General features: G+C 47.4%; 1 protein-coding gene across 1 annotated transcript in view; it reads left to right on the forward strand.

Moving 5' to 3' along the window:
• The window catches only part of CSMD2 (CUB and Sushi multiple domains 2), a 621,436-nt gene that overhangs the window by 439,952 nt on the left and 163,088 nt on the right, over window positions 1-18,396 (forward strand). The window contains exon 26 of the mRNA XM_007453867.1: window positions 14,177-14,379. Coding sequence (XP_007453929.1) covers window positions 14,177-14,379 — 203 coding nt within the window. The remainder of the gene's footprint in view (window positions 1-14,176; window positions 14,380-18,396) is intronic.

Here is an 18,396-nt window from a genome sequence, read left to right on the forward strand (position 1 = left end):
CTTTCCCGATCGGGTAAAGGGAGCCGCTGATTTGGGGGCTCTGGCTCACTCAGGCCGGGGGGAGGGAGGGCTGCGGATGCGGGGCGGGCCTGCGGCGGCAGAGGCCGGCGTGACGTTGCACCAGCCTGAGGCGCGCCGTGCGTTCTCTCGGGGTAGTTGTCCCTGGATCCCGGGACCCTGGCGGTGGCGGGCTGCACAGGCTACCCGGAAGGGGGGTGTTGTTAGTGACCTGTGCTCGCACACCGGCTTTTTGGTGGCGGCAGCAGCAGCCTTAGCATCTCATGCCCGTCCCTGGAGCTCCTTTAGCAGCGCTCTTAATCCCCTCTCCTCGCGCACCAGGAAACAAAGAGGGAAGAAAAGGCTTCTTGCCTCTTCGGCACGTCCAGACTGTTTCCCGGACTCCCTCCCAGGCAGCCGTGGCGCACTAACCCCCTGCAGGCTGTGTTCATGCCGCCAACCCCAGTCCTCTCCCGGCGCTCCGACCGAAGCCCGAGCCGGGGCAACCGACAAGCCTCTCGGGCTGGTGAGTGCCGGTCGGCCCTGATCCTCCGTGCGGGAATCTCTCCGCTTTGTCCTCCGCGCCCCTGTGGCTGCGCTCTCCTCCGCGGCTCCGAAGCTCCCCCCTCCCCCACCCGCAGTCTCCGCCCGCGAAGGGGCTCCTAGTGTGTGGAAACCTGTCCACCTTCACAGCTCCCTCCCACTGGTGCAGGTCCCATCCCTATCCTTTTGTCTCTGTTTATTCTTTTTTCTTTTGCCCTACCCAGGTACGTGGGGAGTTTCTTGCCTTTGGGGAGGTCTGAGGTCTTCTGCCAGCGTTCAGTAGGTGTTCTGTAGGAGTTGTTCCACGTGTAGATGTATTTCTGATGTATCTGTGGGGAGGAAGGTGATCTCTGCGTCTTACTCTTCTGCCATCTTCCCGATTCCCCGCCGTCATCTTCCCGATTCCCCCTTGCTTTTCTAAATAAAGGTAAAATTCAAGGCTAAAAAATATATATACATATTGAAAGGGACAGAGGGAATTATTTCACGTGATAAAATGCTTAGTCCACAAGTGTGTCGACAGTCATGAATCTTTATGCACCAAATAACCTAACAAGAAAACTTAAAACAAAATCTGTCAGAAAAACAAGAAGAAATTGACAGCCATAGGAGACGTTAACATATATCTCTTAATGGAGTAAAACAAATACAGTTAAGTCTTCTCCATATAAACAAGTTCCGTTCTCAGAGCACATTCGTAAGTCCCATTGTTCGCAAGTCCAGCAAAGTTAGCCTAGGTACCCAACTAACACAATCGGCTATAGAGTACTGTACTGTAGTAGGTTTATAATACTTTTCACACAAATAATGCATAAAAAACAAACAAAAAATAAAGAAAACATTTTTAATCTTACAGTACAGTGCCTTGAAAAGTACAGTGGTACAGTACAACAGCTGGCATACAGGGGCTGGCATCGAGTAAACAGGCAAGAAGAGTTACTGACCGGAGGAGGGAGAGGAGGTGGGAGATGGTACTGTACTACTGTACTCTATACAGTACTGTACAGTAAAGTACACAAAAGCACAACCATTTGTAGAGGATGTACGCACATGACAATGTACACCAGACACATGAACTAACTTATGTGATTGGACACGCAAACGCACATTCACATCTTTGAAAGTTCACAACTTGAAGGTGCATATGTAGGGGACTTACTGTAAAAAAAATAGAACTAAACTGTAATTTGTTTTCGGTGATTTTACCATCTTTTGATTTGATATTATGTATCAGGCTCAGTGCTAGGTACTTTATATGTGATTCCATTTACAATAATCCTTTTGGCAACACTGCTGGACCCAAGTCTTTGACCCCGTAGCCATTTTGTTAAATAGCCTCTTCGGGAGGCAGAGCTTCATTTCATGGAAAACATTTCTTCCAAAAAGGATAAAGACACCTCTGCCCCTCACAGAGTCCCTGACACCTCTGGGCAGGTTCTGGTGAACAATAGGCAATCACAGAGCCTTCATTTACAGGGCGATGATAATGAGAAAACAAGTGGTGCAAGGTTGCTCAGCAAGGAAGAGTGAAACACAGGGCAGTAGCTTCAGTGCCACCTCTGTACACACCGCCCAGCCTCCCAGAACACCAGTCACTGCTGCTTCTTCAGTGACTGAAGCCCAGGCTTATTCTTTCACTTAGGAAAATAACACAAGAAGAATCTTTATGTCTTCCCAATACCAGCTGGCACCAGGAAAGGACAACCTCTATTTTTGCTCTAGACACCAATGTTTGCTTTGAGCTTTGGTCTGTCTTCTCAGTTTTTGCTCTTTGGATGGCACAATGCTTTAATTATTATTGTCTGCTATTATAATCATGGTTTAATTGTTGGTTTGCTGCACCATGGCTCAGAGGGGGGCATTTTGTGAAGCAAGTATTATTTTCTTACTGTCATTTCCAGAGTCACTGAGGATAATTTAAGCTGCGTTCTCATTTGGGGACAGGAGTGATTTCTGACCCCTCCCCCTGCTACAGCAGCTGTTCGTTCACATGCCATTTTCCCCTGATGTAAAGATCCGCTGTTAACACTCTTCCCGGTGCAATATCCATGTGTTCATGCAGTGGTGACAGTTGCTTTGAAGCACCCAAAGCCTTTTCATATTCTGGGGCCCAGTCAGAAGGCAAGTGAAATCAACATATAAAGATGCTGTGATTTTTTTTCCTTTCTAGTTTTTGCATTTTTCTAATGTGTGACAGATACAGATGAACCACTTCTAAGTGTGGAAGTGGGCAGTACCCGAGAAATGCCCAATGTGTTAAAGTTTCCTTCAGACTGAGAGCTGAAAACCATAATCCCAGACTCGAGTTTGTCTATGGACAGCACTTAAGGGGTGCAGGCCCCTACAATGACAATTTGATGGTCTCCTAGCTTTTTAGATGAAAGTTCTGGCAGTAAATCTCTTCCTGTGGTTGAAGCTGAGTGTCATAAACCTTACCCGCAAAGCCTGGGGGGACTCTTAGTGGTGGGCTGGTGGGCAGAGGTAAGGGAGTGAGGGCCAGGTGAGGGCTCCCTCACCTGGAGAGCTGCTGTTGGGACATTGTGATGGAAGGTGGGACTCTGTGGAAACACCATGATGAAAAGGTGTACAGAGATCCCGGAACAGGGATGGCCCCACGGTCGGGGTGCCCTGCAGTTAAAGGGAGTAGCAGCCAATCTGACATGAAGACCCAGCTCCAGAGAGAGCAAGCAGAGGTTCCGGGCAGCCCCCAGGGGAATGGGAAAGAGGACCAGAGACGCGGGGCTCATTAGCTGAGCTGGCATACTTGTCAGTAGTGAAAGCCCAGGCTGTACCCCAGGCAGATTTAGGACACTGAGACCAACTCAAGGCCCCTCCTTTTTGGAAACGGGGCTCCCCCCTCTCTGCCCCCAGCCCTGACCCAGCACCATGTAAAGGACTGAAGAGGCCATGCCTGCCTTGCCTTCTTCCACAGTTGGACATCATTGCCCTGCTGAGTCTCTCTTCTCTCTCTTTTTTATTTATTTATTTATTTTTGGCTGCGTTGGGTCTTTGTTGCTGCACGACGGCTTTCTCTCTAGTTGCGGCGAGTGGGGGGCTACTCTTTGTTGCAGTGCACGGGCTTCTCATTGCGGTGGCTTCTCTTTTTGTGGAGCATGGGCTCTAGGCACGTGGGGTTCAGTAGTTGTGGCATGCAGGCTCAGTGGTTGTGGCGCACGGGCTTAGCTGATCGGTGGCATGTGGGATCTTCCAGGACCAGGGCTCGAACCCACCTCCCCTGCATTGGCAGGCAGACTCAACCACTGCGCCACCAGGGAAGCACCTCTCCTCTCTTGACTCCTTGGGCTGCACCTTTTTCTGGTTTACCTTCTACCTCCTCCACTCCTCATTCTTAGTCTCCTTCCCCTGCTCATCCTTAATGCCATGGATCTCCAGGACACCCTTCTCTGTGTGCTGCCCACACTGATACTCGTTGGGTGGGCTTGTCCAAACCCATGGCTTCAGGTCTCACCCACCTGCACCCATGCTCTCGTCCTCCTGAAGAAGCTGTACCGTCCTGGGGGTGCCCATCTCTCTATCCCATCCATGTCTTTGCGCAACCTCTTTTTTCTGCCCGGCATTCCCCTTCCTTCTCACACCCCTCGCCACCCCCTTCATCTGGAAAATCCTGTTCATCTCTTAAGACTCAGCTTAGTTGTTCCCTCCTCCGGGGACCTTGCCTCACCCCTTGGCCTGAGGTGGGACCTTCTCTGTGCATATCTGTACCATAGTACTTATCACACCACAGCTAGGGGCAGAAACAAGCCATGTTCTTGTCTGTATCACCAGTGCCTGGTGTGATATCTGCACCCAATGCCTACTATTCATTGATTGGTTGTGTGAATATTGGTCAGAAGACTTGTAGAGCTGTATTTGGAGAGTGTGAGACCATGACTGCAGCATCCCCCTGTCTTCTGGCTTTAAACTAGGCAGCCATCTTTGGCCCAGGGTCTGTGCAGCTAGGTCCTATCTCTATGGTGGCGATAGGATGCCAAAGACATAGATTCAAGGGGCAGGATGTGGGCAGTCAAGAGAGATGTCAGAACCTCCAGTGAAATAGGAAGTATCTTCCTTAGCACATAGGATTTAAGTTGCCCGTCACCAAGTGGCACACACAGCACGGAAAGTGGGTGAGTTTGGCTGAACTATGGGTGTGCCCGAAAGCTGATGAGCCATTCACTTACTCATCAACTCAACCAAACCGGGAGCTTAGTGTGGGTCAGGCCTGGTGCTGGGTACCAAAGATACAAACACAAAGGAGACATAAACACAACAGTTAAGGAACTCAGTAAGACAGGATATTCAGTGGATGACTCTGATAGACAGAGCACACAGAGGAGCATCTCACGAGATTGGGGCCATGGGGAGGGCATGGAAAAGCCCATGGAAAAGCTTACCAACTGGAGGTGCGGATCTACTGGACATGGTATTCAGGTGGTATATAAGTTTACTAGGGCTGCTGTAACAAACCGAATGACTTAACAAAAATTTATTTTCTCATACTTCTAGAGCCTAAGTCCAAAGTCGAGGAGCGAGTAGGGTCACGCTGCCTCTGAAGGCTCTAGGGAAGAATCAGTTTCATTTCCCAGCTTCTGGGAGTGGCCAGCACTCCTTGGCCTTCCTTGGCTTGTGGATGCATCACTCCAGTCTCTGCCTCCATCTTCACATGGTCCCCTTTCCTGCTTCTCCACAGTGCCTCTGCATCCAAATCTCCCTTTCCTTTCTCTTAGAAAGACATCAGTCATTGGACTCAGGACCCACCCTACTCCAATATGACCTCATCTTAACTTGATGACATCTACAAAAACCCTATTTCCAAGTAAGGTTACATTCACAGGGACCGAGTGTTAGGACTTGAACATATCTCTTGGTGGGAGACCATTCAAGCCACTACAGGTGGTGTGAGGGCACGTGTAGGGGTTGGAAACATTCAGGCAGAGGGAAGTCCCCGAAGCCAGAGAAAGAGAAGAAAATGTGTAAAGAGTGAGAGGAAGAGGAAGAGGCAGTTGGGGCTATTCATGGAGGGCTTGGAGCATCCCCTAGGAAGCCTGACTTTATTCTGTGGGGAAAAGGGAATGACTGGTCAGATGCGTGGTTCAGAAAGGTCAGCTGGCCCTGGTGGGAAAGGTGGATTGAAAAGGTGAGGGGGAGTTTGGGTGCACACTCTGTGTGCCTCTGTAATGCTCTTCTCTCTCTTTTTTTTTTTTTAAAGAAGATGTTGGGGGTAGGAGTTTATTATTTAATTAATTGATTTTTGGCTGTGTTGCGTCTTCGTTTCTGTGCCAGGGCTTTCTCTAGTTGTGGCGAGCGGGGGCCGCTCTTCATTGCGGTGCGCGGGCCTCTCACTATGACAGCCTCTCTTGTTGCGGAGCACAGGCTCCAGACGCGCAGGCTCAGTAGCTGTGGCGCACGGGCTTAGTCGCTCCGCGGCATGTGGGATCCTCCCAGGCTTGTTATGAGGATATTAGACAATATACATAAAGTACTTGGCACGTAGATTTCCAACAAATGATTAGTTCTCTTCTTCGTCCAGTTATTTCGATAGCACTTTATTTATCCCACACGCTTTCAGCACCTCCTGCACGTATTATTGTGCTGTGTGTGTCTCTTTCAATAAACAGCAGCAGCCTCCAGGGCAAAGACACAGCCTTCCATGTTTCGGCAGCTCTCAGCACAGAGCGTGATGCACATCAGGCCCCCTCCCTCTTCCGTGGCTGTTGTTGTGTCTGTGGCCCAGAGAAACAAGAGCGCAAACAGGTGAGGCGTCAAGATGAAGGATCACCTTCTCACAGCATGCTGGGCGCAGGATCCTCAAATTGTTTTCAGTATTTCAAAAGCCAGAAGGAGACCGGATGGTCACCTGCAGGGGAGCTGCTCAGGCAAACCCAAATGTCTGCTTGGGCCCAGAATTATCCCTATCAATGAAAACCTCTAATTAGCATTTTATAGACTTTGATTTCTATGGGATGCAAAACATCTTCAATAAGACTCTTAATCCACGTGGTCGGATTGGCAAAGCTTCACTGGCAAGCATCAAGGATTTATCATGAAAGAGGTCACTAGCACCTGTAGTAGCCCCCTAGCTCATTTCCCTGCATCCGACGTTGCCCTTGCCAGGCTGTTCTTATCTGGGCAACAGGAGTGAGCTTCAAATGAAAATTGGATCTTGTAAGGCCTCAGCTTAAAATCCTTCAGTGACATCCCTTAGCCCATAGAATACAATCCAAAATTTTCCCCGACCCACCAGGCCCCACGAGACCTGGCCTCTGCCTACCTCTCTCGGCCCAGGGACAGCCTCAGTGGCCTTTCTCTTGCTCTGATGCTCCGAGCTGCTTCCCTTTCGGGGCCTTTGCTCATGCTGCCCTTTATCCACAGAAAACGTCCTCCCACCTCTTGCCCTGCCCTGGTGACTGGCTCCCTCTAAGCCTCTCCTCTTCCTTAGATGTCACCTCCGTGGAGAGGCCTTACCTGGCCAGGCTGTCTAACCCGGTGGCTCCATCTCAGCGCTCTGCCGTTTCCTTCATCGCATTTGCCCACAGCTGGTAGTCTTCTGATGGGGTGTGTGTGCAGGAGTATTGCCCGTCTCCAGAAACAGCTGGAAAATGACACCCTGTCTGTCATCTTCGCCATTATGTCCCAGCACCTAGCACACGGAAGACATTTACATAAACGAAGGCAGTCAGAGGTCCGGAACTTCAGCTTCTCTCCTTTCCAGTGCCAAGCTGCATGGTTTCTGCATGCAAAGGACCTCAGGCTCCCTCCTCTAGCCTCTGGCCTCGTCCTCCCACCTCTGTTGACCTCATCAATGCCAAGCCTTTGACTTTGTCAAAGCTTAACAGATCAGTTAAGCTGAATGCTGTGAATTGGCACTTTTAATTAAGGGTTGTTCTTAAATCTCAGCCCTTTAACCTTGTGTATGATTGACATGTATAAACTATTGATTACTGATGGGGCCTCTCTGGAGCAGGCCTGGCTCTCAGCCACAGCCTCTTCCTTCTGGAGGTGCAGGCAGCGTTGTCAGGGGAGAGAGAGCAAGCGCCAAAGTCTGACCTGGACTGGAATTATATAATGTAACTGTCGCTCTCTGACCAGCCCTTGACCTTGAGCAAGTTACTTAACCTCTCTCAGCCCCAGTATTCTCATTTTTAAAGAGGGGAATGGTGCTACCTACAAAATAAAGATGCTTGTGAGGACTAAATGGGATAAGGTGAAATTGCCTTGTACACAGGGGTTGTATAAATATGTTTTCTTTCATTTCTACCTAGTGTACATATTCTCTTTTCACACTTCCCATCCATCTGGTCCTTCTGGGATTTGATTTGTTCATTCTTCAATTCACTCACTCATCCATTCCATTATTCACCCTCAGGGACCTCAGTCGGTCTCTAACCAGAAGAGGATAAAACCCCAACTCTGCTAGCTAATACTGATGTCCCTCTCTCAATCTAGCTCTGTCCCCATGACATCCTCACGCCACCCGAACTCCAGTGTGGGCGTCGCCTGTCTTCCCAGGTACCTTAACCTCCCCTCTGCCTCTGGGTCTTGTCTTGTGTTATTACATCCAAAGAAAGCACCCTCTGGGCTTCCCTGGTGGCGGAGTGATTGAGAGTCCGCCTGCCGATGCAGGGGACAAGGGTTCGTGCCCCGGTCCGGGAAGATCCCACATGCCGCGGAGCGGCTGGGCCCGTGAGCCACGGCCGCTGAGGCTGCGCGTCCGGAGCCTGTGCTCCGCAACGGGAGAGGCCACAACAGTGAGAGGCCCGCGTACCGCAAAAAAAGAAAAGAAAACACCCTCCCTTTCACGCCGCCCAAATTTCTAGCCTCGTCTCCTCCTGCCTTCCCTGACAAGCCTGGCCCACGAGAACCTCTCTTCCCTGAGAGCACGTCCGGCAGCAACACACAGCTACTGCTTGGTCTGCGCCGGCAGGCGGCTGCCAATTTCCCAGTGCATCACGGACCATGGAGGAAGCAGAGAAGCCAGGGGCAGCTTAGCACAGCAGGGAGGATGCTTGTTTGCTCCGCTTTTCCTGCGGAGCTCCTTCTCCCCTTCCAACCAAGTGTAGGGCCCCAGTCTGTTCCCTCCTAAACGCCTTGAAGATAAGCCTATCTGTTTTCACTCGTCAGAAGTCCTTGGAGGAGAGGCCTGCCAGAGGGATGAAAATACAACCATTGAGGAAACCCACACAGCTCTGGTACTGTGGAAGCTCCACCTGTATCTATAAAAGGGTCTACATAGGAAATCCAAGAGCTTAACTTGAAGCCTGTTAGAACTTAACTAGTGACTGAAAATAAGAAATACATGCACACACACACATATACATATATATGTATATATATATATATATCCAGCAATAAATATGTAACTAATAATTAAATCCCACTCACAATGGAGCTGAAAGCCAAAAATTGAATTTAAGAGGAAGAATGCAAAGAGGAAAACCATAAAACTTTACCAAAGTACCTAAACTAACCCCTAAATAAGTTACAACATTTACAGTGTTCCTGGCTGGGGAAAATAAGTAACGTAAAGATATCAGTTTGCCCGAATCAATCAGTAAGTGTGTGCAGGGCTTCCCTGGTGATGCAGTGGTTAAGAATCTGCCTGCCAATGTAGGGGACACGTGTTCGAGCCCTGGTCCGGGAAGATCCCACATGCCGCGGAGCAACTAAGCCTATGCGCCACAACTACTGAGCCTGCCCTCTAGAGCCTGCAAACTACAACTACTGAAGCCCGCACGCCTAGAGCCCGTGCTCTGCAATAAGAGAAGCCACCGCAATGAAAAGCCCGCACACCGCAACAAAGAGTAGCCCCCGCTCACCGCAACTGGAGAAAGCCCGCACAAAGCAACAAAGACCCAACGCAGCCAAAAGTAAATAAATAAATAATTTTTAAAAGAAAATAAATAAGTGTGCAATTTCAATCATAGTATCCACGGGATTTGGAGGAATTTGAAAGGATAAATTTGGGAAATTAGCTAAGAAATTTTGGGGAAAAATGCGAAGGGGAGCTTGCCCTGTAAGAATATCAAAATATGAGACTGAAAATGGAAATCAGCTGAGTAGCTGAGCTCCTGGTACCTCAAGTATTTAGAATTCCGTTACGGCAATGGAGGGAGCCCTGGAACAGAGGAGAGTCTAGACTCAGACCCATGGCCAAGGTTTCAGACCCGTTGAGAGAGAGAGCCTGGATTATCCAGGCACAGGCATCTTCATTCAGGTACTCGTGAGCACTATGAGAAGGGTCAGCCATGGCCCAGGCAATGGGGCTACCAGAGTGAAGACGACCTGCCCCCATGCTCGCGAAAGTCATGTTCTAGTTGGGGAGGGGAGTAGTAAATAAATAAATAAAGTATAGACTGTAATAAATGCTAAGGAGGAAAGAAGCAGAGCATTTTGATACAACATGGGAGAGGCTACTTTAGGTAGGTGGCGGGATAATTGAGGGTCCATTTGGAAAAAATAATGAACCAATAAACCTCAACAAATGAAACTACACAACTGCTGAGAAAATATTAAAGTTTTGCTTTTTTTTTTTTTTTTTTTTTTTTGCGAAATGCGGGCCTCTCACTGTTGTGGCCTCTTCCATTCCGGAGCACAGGCTCCAGACACGCAGGCTCAGCGGCCATGGCTCACGGGCCCAGCCGCTCCACGGCATGTGGCATCTTCCCGGACCGGGGCACGAACCCGTGTCCCCTGCATCGGCAGGCGGACTCTCAACCACTGTGCCACCAGGGAAGCCCTAAAGTTTTGCTTTTTAATCATATAGGGAAGAAGAGGGTTTGCCCAAGTGTACCATGACATCCAATATCCTTAAATGAAAATGTTAACATTTGATTACATAGAATGAGTAACTTCTATACCAAAAAAGACACCATAAACAAAATTTCAAGGAAAAAGAGATACCAGCTGCTGGGAGAAAATGTCAGCAACAAATATGTAAAAGGGAAATAAAAATATATAAAGATAATAAATAAAAATTATAATGTGTGAACAGAATTTAAAAAGACAAATAACTCAAGCTGGGTAAAGGATGTGAAGATATACAAATGACCAATAAATATATGCAGAGATACGCAACCTTACTGAATTATCTAAATTTAAAACACTAGTGAGATTCCATTTCGGTTTAGCAGATGGGCAAGTATTTTAATATAGAATATATTTACATTGTAATATCTGATGTTGGTAAGGTGAAGTTTAAAGAGAACAGTCATATGAATACTGTTCAGGGGGGAATGTAAATTGACACAATCACTTAAGAGAATAACTGAGCAGGATTTATCAACAACTTTAAATATATTGTATACCCATCCCCCCGACCAAAGTATTCCTACAAGCTAAATGAAATATTAACATAAATGTGAAACACTGCGTAAAGATGGGAACGTTCCTTGCAGTCATATGTGAAATAGTGAAATATAGCAATGTACATTTCTACAGGGAAAAAATGAAGTAGGTATATATCTCCATTATATAGTATTAAGTGAAGAAAGTTACATAAAGCTATGTAAAATATAGTCCCATGGCGGAGGCGGGGGGGATGTATCTGTGCACATTGAAAAAAATCTGGAAGTATTTACACCAAACCTAATATCAAGTGGAAAGTTCTAGAGGACAGATTGGTTTGTGTGAGAGAGACTTCTTAAAAATTCAGGACATCTGTATATTGTTAGCCTTTTTCTGCCTTGAGCATATCTTATTTTTATAATTTTAAAAGACGTTTTTAGAAGGATATAGTGATAAATGGATTGGATCCTGGAACAGAAGAAGGGCATCAGTGGAAACACTGGTGAAATCCAAATCAAGTCGGGAGTTGAGTTCGTAGTAATGTACCATGCTGGTTTCTTAGTTGTGACAAATGTACCAGGGAAATGGAAGGCATTGACAATGGCAGAAGTGGTAAGGGGTCTATAAGAATTCTCTGTATTATCTTGGCAACGTTTCTGTAAGCCTAAAATTAATCTGAAATAAAAAATTGATTAGGAGAGAGAGAGACAGAGAGACAGGCTGGTATCCAAGTTCTGCTCTGGGAAGTGGAGGTGTAGGCTCACCCTTGCCCCCACGGCAGCTGGACCAGCTTCCTGAAGATCCTGCCATAACCCCTGACCTTTATTTCCCACACACACACCTTTTTCAAGACTTAAATTTTTAGAGCAGGCTTACGTTCACAGCAAAGCTGAAAGTACAGAGATTTCCCATTCACCCCCTGCCCCACACCTGCACAGCTTCCCCCATTATCAGCACCCCCCATCAGAGTGGTACATTTGTTAGACCTGATGAATCTACATTCATTGACACATCATTATCACCAAAAATCCATCATTTATATTAGGGTTTGCTCTTCGTGCCCGTATTCTATAGGTTTGAACAAATGTGGAATGACATGTATCCACTATTACAGTATCATAAGAGTATTTCCACTCCCCTAAAAACCCTCTGTGCTCTACCTGTTTATCCCCTCTCCCTGACCTAGCCTCTGACAATCACTGACCTTTTTACTATTTCCATAGTTTTGCCTTTTTCAGAATGTTATATACTTGGAATCATACAGTATGTAGCCTTTTCAGAATGGCTTCTTTCACTTAGTAATATGGATTTAAGGTTCCTCTATGTCTTTTCAAGGCTTGATAGTTCATATCTTTTTAGCACTGAATAATATTCCATTGTCTGGATATACCATAGTTTATTTATCCTACTGAAGGACATCCTGGTTGCTTCCAAGTTTTGGCAATTATGAATAAAGCTGCTATAAGCATCTGTGTGCAGGGTTTTGCGTGGAAATCAGTTTTCAACTCCTTTGGGTAAATACCGACGAGCACGATTTCTGGATCGTATGGTAAGAGTGTGTTTAGTTTTGTAAGAAACTGCCAAACTGTCTTCGCAAGTGGCTGTACCATTTTGCGTTCCCACCAGCAGTGATGAGAGTCCCTGTTGCTCCACATCGTCATCTGCATTTGGTGCTGTCAGTGTTCTGAATTCTAGCCGTTCTAATGGGTGTATAGCGGTATCTTATTGCTTTTCTCATTTGCATTTCCTCGATGACATACGATGTGGGACATCTTTTCACATGCTTATGTGTCATTCGTATATCTTCTTTAGTGAGGTATCTGGTAAACTTTAGCCCATTTTTGTTTTGTTTTGTTTTTTTGTGCGGTACGCGGGCCTCTCACTGCCGTGGCCTCTCCCGTTACGGAGCGCAGGCTCCGGAAGCGCAGGCTCAGCGGCCACGGCTCACGGGCCCAACCGCTCCGCGGCATGTGGGATCGTCCCGGACCGGGGCACGAACCCGTGTCCCCTGCATCGGCAGGCGGACTCTCAACCACTGCACCACCAGGGAGGCCCTAGCCCATTTTTTAATCATGTTATTTGTTTTCTTGCTGTTGGGTTTTAAGAATTCTTTGTATAAAATTGGCTCTCCATATCTGCATGTTCAGGATCCACAGATTCAACCTACCTCAGATGGAAAATATTTGAAAAAAATCCACGAGGTTCCAAAAAGCAAACTTGAATTGGCCATGCACAGGCAACTATTTACATAGCATTTACATTATATTTACAACTGTTTACATAGCATTAACATTGTATTAAGTATTATAAGTAATCTAAAAATTAAAGTATACAGGAGGGTGTTCTATGCAGGTACAAGGCCATTCTGTATGAGGAATTTGAGCACCCTCAGATTTTGGTGTCTTGTTATCTTTTGCAGAGCAGCAATGTTTAATTTTAATGAAGTCCAGCTTGTCACCTGTTTTCTTCATGGATTGTGCCTTTGGTATTGTATCTAATAAGTTATCACTATACCCAAGGGCATCTGAGTTTTCCCTTATGTGATCTTCTAGGAGTTTTATAGTTTTACGTTTACGTTTAGGTCTGCGATCTGTTTCGAGTTAATTTTTGTGAAGGGTGTAAAGTCTGTGTCTAGATTCATTTTTGCATGTGGATGTCCAGTAGTTTCAGCCCCATTTGTTGAAAAGACTATCTTTGCTCCATTGTATTGCCTTTGCTCCTTTGTTAAAGATCAATTGACTATATTAATATGAGTCCATTTCTGGACTTTTCATTTATTTGTCTGTTATTTCACTGATATCACACTATCTTGATTACTGTAGCTTCATAGTAAGTCTTGACATTAGGTAGTGTCAGTTCTCCAAATGTGTTCTTCAACGTTGTGCTGGCTCTTCTGGATCTTTTGCCTCTCCATATAAACTTTAGAATCAGTTTGTCAATATCCACAAAATAACTTGCTGGGCTTTTGGCTGAGTATTTGGTTTTTTACCTCTATCCTTTATCCCCAGATCTTGCCTTCTCAGCATCCCCTTCCAATTAGAATGGTATGGATAGGGGCTCAGGAGTGAGGCCTGGCGACTGCCGTGAAGAGTTGAGGGGACGGGCGGGGTTTTACAGTGGCAACAGGAATCTCCACAATAATAAACAGGATGCACAAAATCTATCCTCCCTCACCCTTGTTCCCATTTTCTAGTGACCTCCAATGGGTGGAGCAGGCTGGATGGAAATTCAGAGGATAATTCTCTCTTCCTGCCTGCAAGTCTTTCTTAGGTGTATGACTTTGCCTGACCGGAAGCCCCTGGAAAGAAGGGGCTGAGCCCCGAGTGACCACCTGCTTCTTCTCTCCGTTCAGACTCCACTTCCTGGTCTTTGACACGGAGGAGCTCCACGACGTTTTGCGCGTCTGGGATGGGCCTGTGGAGAGTGGGGTTCTGCTGAAGGAGCTCAGTGGCCCGGCCCTGCCCAAGGACCTGCACAGCACCTTCAGCTTGGTCGTTCTGCAGTTCAGCACCGACTTCTTCACCAGCAAGCAGGGTTTTGCCATTCATTTCTCAGGTCTGTGCCCACCTTCTGCCAGCCTCCATCCGTCAGTCCTGCCGTAACCGCCCTTCCTCCTCCCGCAAGTCCCTTCTTTCCTCCATCTCTCCACTCGGGTAAAGATATTTACTGAGCATTTGCTCTGTGCCTGGTCCATGGGTAGTGCTTGTTTTGATATCTGTGCCGAGCTCACTCTGAGGGGAGGGGAGACAGGTAGGTGAATAAACACGGACATACAAATCAACAAGTATCTGGAGGGAGAAATGTGAGCTATAACGGTCACCTTGGAGCATCAAGGAAGATGTTCCAGGAAAGGCGATGCCCAAGCTCCAACCGGAAGGGTGAGTAGAAGTTACAGAAGAAAAGACAGTATTTCAAGGAGGGCATAGTCAACTGTGACGTGGATTTAGAGTTGCCATGGAGTTAGACTTGGAGGATTCGTGGGTCCTTATTAGATGAGAAAGAGAGAAAAGGGCATCCTGGGCGCAAAGAGCGTGCGAATGTGTGAGAGGCAGGATAACGGGCTCTGGAAGTGGAGGGTTGTCCACTGTGGCTGAAACGTGGAGAGTGGGGAGGGAGGCAGGGGAGGGACAGCTGACACTGGCTTGGAGCACAGTCACAGAAGAGCTGAGCTGACATGTCACACACTCTTGTTCTTAGTTTGGTGCACATCTCAGTAAGGACTGGAAGCCAAATATAAGTAATCTAAATTCAATTAATTATGTACTGCGGTAGCCAGCTATGGAGGAGCATGACAGAGAGCTACCAAAAATGCGCAACGCTCAAACATCCAAGTCCCAGTACTGGCTCGTTTCTATGATTGGTCCTGCCTCTCCCTGCAATGCATCATCTCATGTCCTCTGAAGTGCCTCTTCCATCACTCATCTCCCTGCACGAGTGACTCTGCCTCGGTCTATGCTTATGTTTATTATACAGCAGCTGTCTTCATTACCATCTCCTTACTCCACTGTGTGTACATGAGAGGGGGGTTTCCATGGTGATGCCAGAGCGAGGCTGTGTGGCACCTGGGCCATGGCTTTGCCTCCACACTCTCACCTGGTAGGTGTATCAGCTAAGGGTGGTTGGGTATAGCTCTAGCACCAGTAAGGCTGTAATGGCATAAAGACCCTACTTCTAGCTCTTTCCTGCCTCTGTCTTCCCCATGGAGACGAGCATTTAGCAGCGTGTGTGGCAAATGAGGGTCTCCAGGATCATGTTCCTGTGTACTCATTAACTTGCCCACTTAACGCTCATGCAGGCTGCCGGCCTCTCGAGGAATAGCTCCTTGTGGAGTTCACTGGGAGTCTTCTGACTGGAAATCCCCGCACCCATTCACCCATGGAGAGGGTCCCCGGGAACCAATGAGTAACACTGAAGTCACCTGAGGTTAGGGTCCCACTGTGGGGCGACAAGAGAGTCATTTTAGATAAGCATTTCCCAGCATCTGTTCCCAGGAGTTCCATGGACAATTAATTGGAATTTAAAGGAAAAGGAAGTCTGTGTGGTCACGTCATGTCAGGAAGGTGCTTAGGTTGAGGCAGACCTAAAGAGGTTATCTGTAATTCGGAGCCTCCGAGAACATTTGTTCTGCTAATGCAGATGCATTAGGAAGGCGTCTGGTAGGTCACAATTCTCAAACATATTTCATCATGGATGACTTTTTTCTAGGCCATCTCAAGAGACTAGCATTCCATGGAACAAACTTTGGAGACTGCTGGGATAAGCAATAGAAGGATCTCCCAGCAGTAAGGAGAGTAGAATGCTGAAGAGACAGCTCAGTCCACTCACTGGGGAGAGGAGAATTGGGAATAATTAAGCCAGACATGTATTTTCTCTGTGCTCAAGCTGATGGGTATGGCTTTAAAAAAGGAAAAAAAAAAAAAGCCCATCAGCGTACCGGCAAATTCCCCCGTGGATTTGCATTATCTGACCTCCAATTTGTCCTTGCAGTTGCCACGTGGGACAGAGTCCCTGGGCACTCTGGTGAGCCGGGCCTTCGCCCAGCAGCTTCAGCTGCTTTCTCATGCATCGCCCAACTCGTAGAAGCCCTATCGCCCTTCAGGGTTCATCTCAGATGCCACTTCTTCCTAAGCCCCCCATTCAGAACAAGCTGCTGTCGCCGATGGCACCCCCAGCGCTCAACTTCTATTTCTTCAGCACGTTGCCAATTCCAGGCACCTGGCCTTGCCTGGGAGCTGGCCGCCTATTTGCCAGCTCACAGAAAGCTCTTAGAGGGTAGGGGCCACCTCATGCCCATCAGACTCCTGCACAGCGTGTGTATGCAGCAGGAGCTCACTCACCACTTACCGGACCACTGGGCACAGGAAGACTTAAACAAATGAAAGGATGTTTTTCTCTAACATAAGAGTTCTTTGGGCAAGCCACCCTGAACATCCCTTAGGCCTACAGAGAGTGGAGTGGGCAAAACTACCTGGCCTGGTGTGCTGGTGTACCCGAGGTTTGGAAAAGGTCACCTTCCCTGTTGCTGTCATCGCTTAGCAAATACCAGCACTACTCTAGGGAAGAGAGAACGGCTCACCCCATGTTAACATTATAGTGTGTGTTTGACGGGGGATTGTACAGAAATGCCAGGGACGGTTAGTGCAGGCTTGGCTTTATTGAGTAAACATGACTGTGTAACATCTAACATCCTGTGTGTACTACGCGGATCCAGCCTCTCCCTGGAGCCTTTGCCAAGCAGCTCACATTCAGTAGCATTAAAGGGAGAAAGTGAGAATGAAGAAAGGTGAGCGGGAGCAAAGAAGGAGAGGAAAGCATAACCACTGCCATCTATAGAGCCGGCACCACCCTAAACTCTCTACAACGTTATCTCTTACACTTTTCACAAAAACCATAAAGTACGGGCATCTTCATTAATCCATGTTGCAGGTGTGGGCTCTGAGGCCCAGAGAGGTTTCTCATTCAAGGTCATCTAGTTAGTAAGTAGCAGAGCCTGGGTCAAAACGCCTGTGTCTGATTCCCAAACCTAGGCCCTTAATCATCGCACCCCATTGCCTCCCCTATAAATAATCTTTCTGAGTATGGTCACAACAGTGAGCTATTTTTCTTCCAGGGAATCATTTACATGTGTACGCTGTAAAGCTAGAGATGAAAGCTAAGTCTGTTTTTAATTGGGTAGTAAGAAGATTGGTTCTTGTTTCACTTTATAAATTCAGTAAGTATCTGATGGTGATAGTTTGTTCGTTTATTTATTCACCCAAGAAATACTTACTGAACACCACTGTGTACCAGGTACCACTCTAGGCCCTGGAGATACAGTTGAGATCAAAACAGCCAAGGTCTCTATTCCTGTAGAGATGCACAAGTGATCTACAATAAAGAGGCAAACACATGAACTAGCAAGATGATTACAGATGGTGTTATGAAGAGAACAGAACAGGATAATGTGACAAATTTGACGGAAGGGGGTTAAGGGATGAGCCCAGAAGGTGATCAAAGAGGCCTGTGTGAGAAGAGGATATTGGAGCTGAAAACTGAATGACAGGATGGAGCTGGCATGGGAAGATGTATGGCAAGAGCATTCCAGGCAGAAGGGCCAGCAGGTGCAAAGGCCCCTGGGGGCAGGGATAGGGGGAAGATGGAGGGGGCTAAGCTGGCTGTATTGGAAGGAGATTTTACCAATGTGCCTGGAGCATAGTGATAGCAGATCACTGAGGGTATTAATGATTTAAAGCTGGATCAAAGCAAAGGGTAGGTTTGCAATGTGATCTCAAAAGAGGAGAGTGTAAGAGACCATAAACCAGGGGTCGGTAAGCTTTTCCTGTGAAAAAGTCCAGGCTTTGTGGACCACATGATCTCTGGCATAACAACTCCACTCTGCTGTCGGAGCATGGAAGCAGCTGTAGACAATATGTAAACAAGTGAGTATGCCTGTGTTCCAATAAAACTTTATCTGTAAGAACAGGCATAGAGCCAGATTTGGCTGTGGGCCTCAGTTTGTGGCATACTGTCTTAGCCGTTACTGGGTGTAAGGTATTAGATACTCCAACTCCAGACTCGTCCGTGCAATCCTAG

The sequence above is a fragment of the Lipotes vexillifer genome, unplaced genomic scaffold, assembly GCF_000442215.2.
Source record: "Lipotes vexillifer unplaced genomic scaffold, Lipotes_vexillifer_v1.1 scaffold213, whole genome shotgun sequence".
Classification (NCBI taxonomy): domain Eukaryota; kingdom Metazoa; phylum Chordata; class Mammalia; order Artiodactyla; family Lipotidae; genus Lipotes; species Lipotes vexillifer.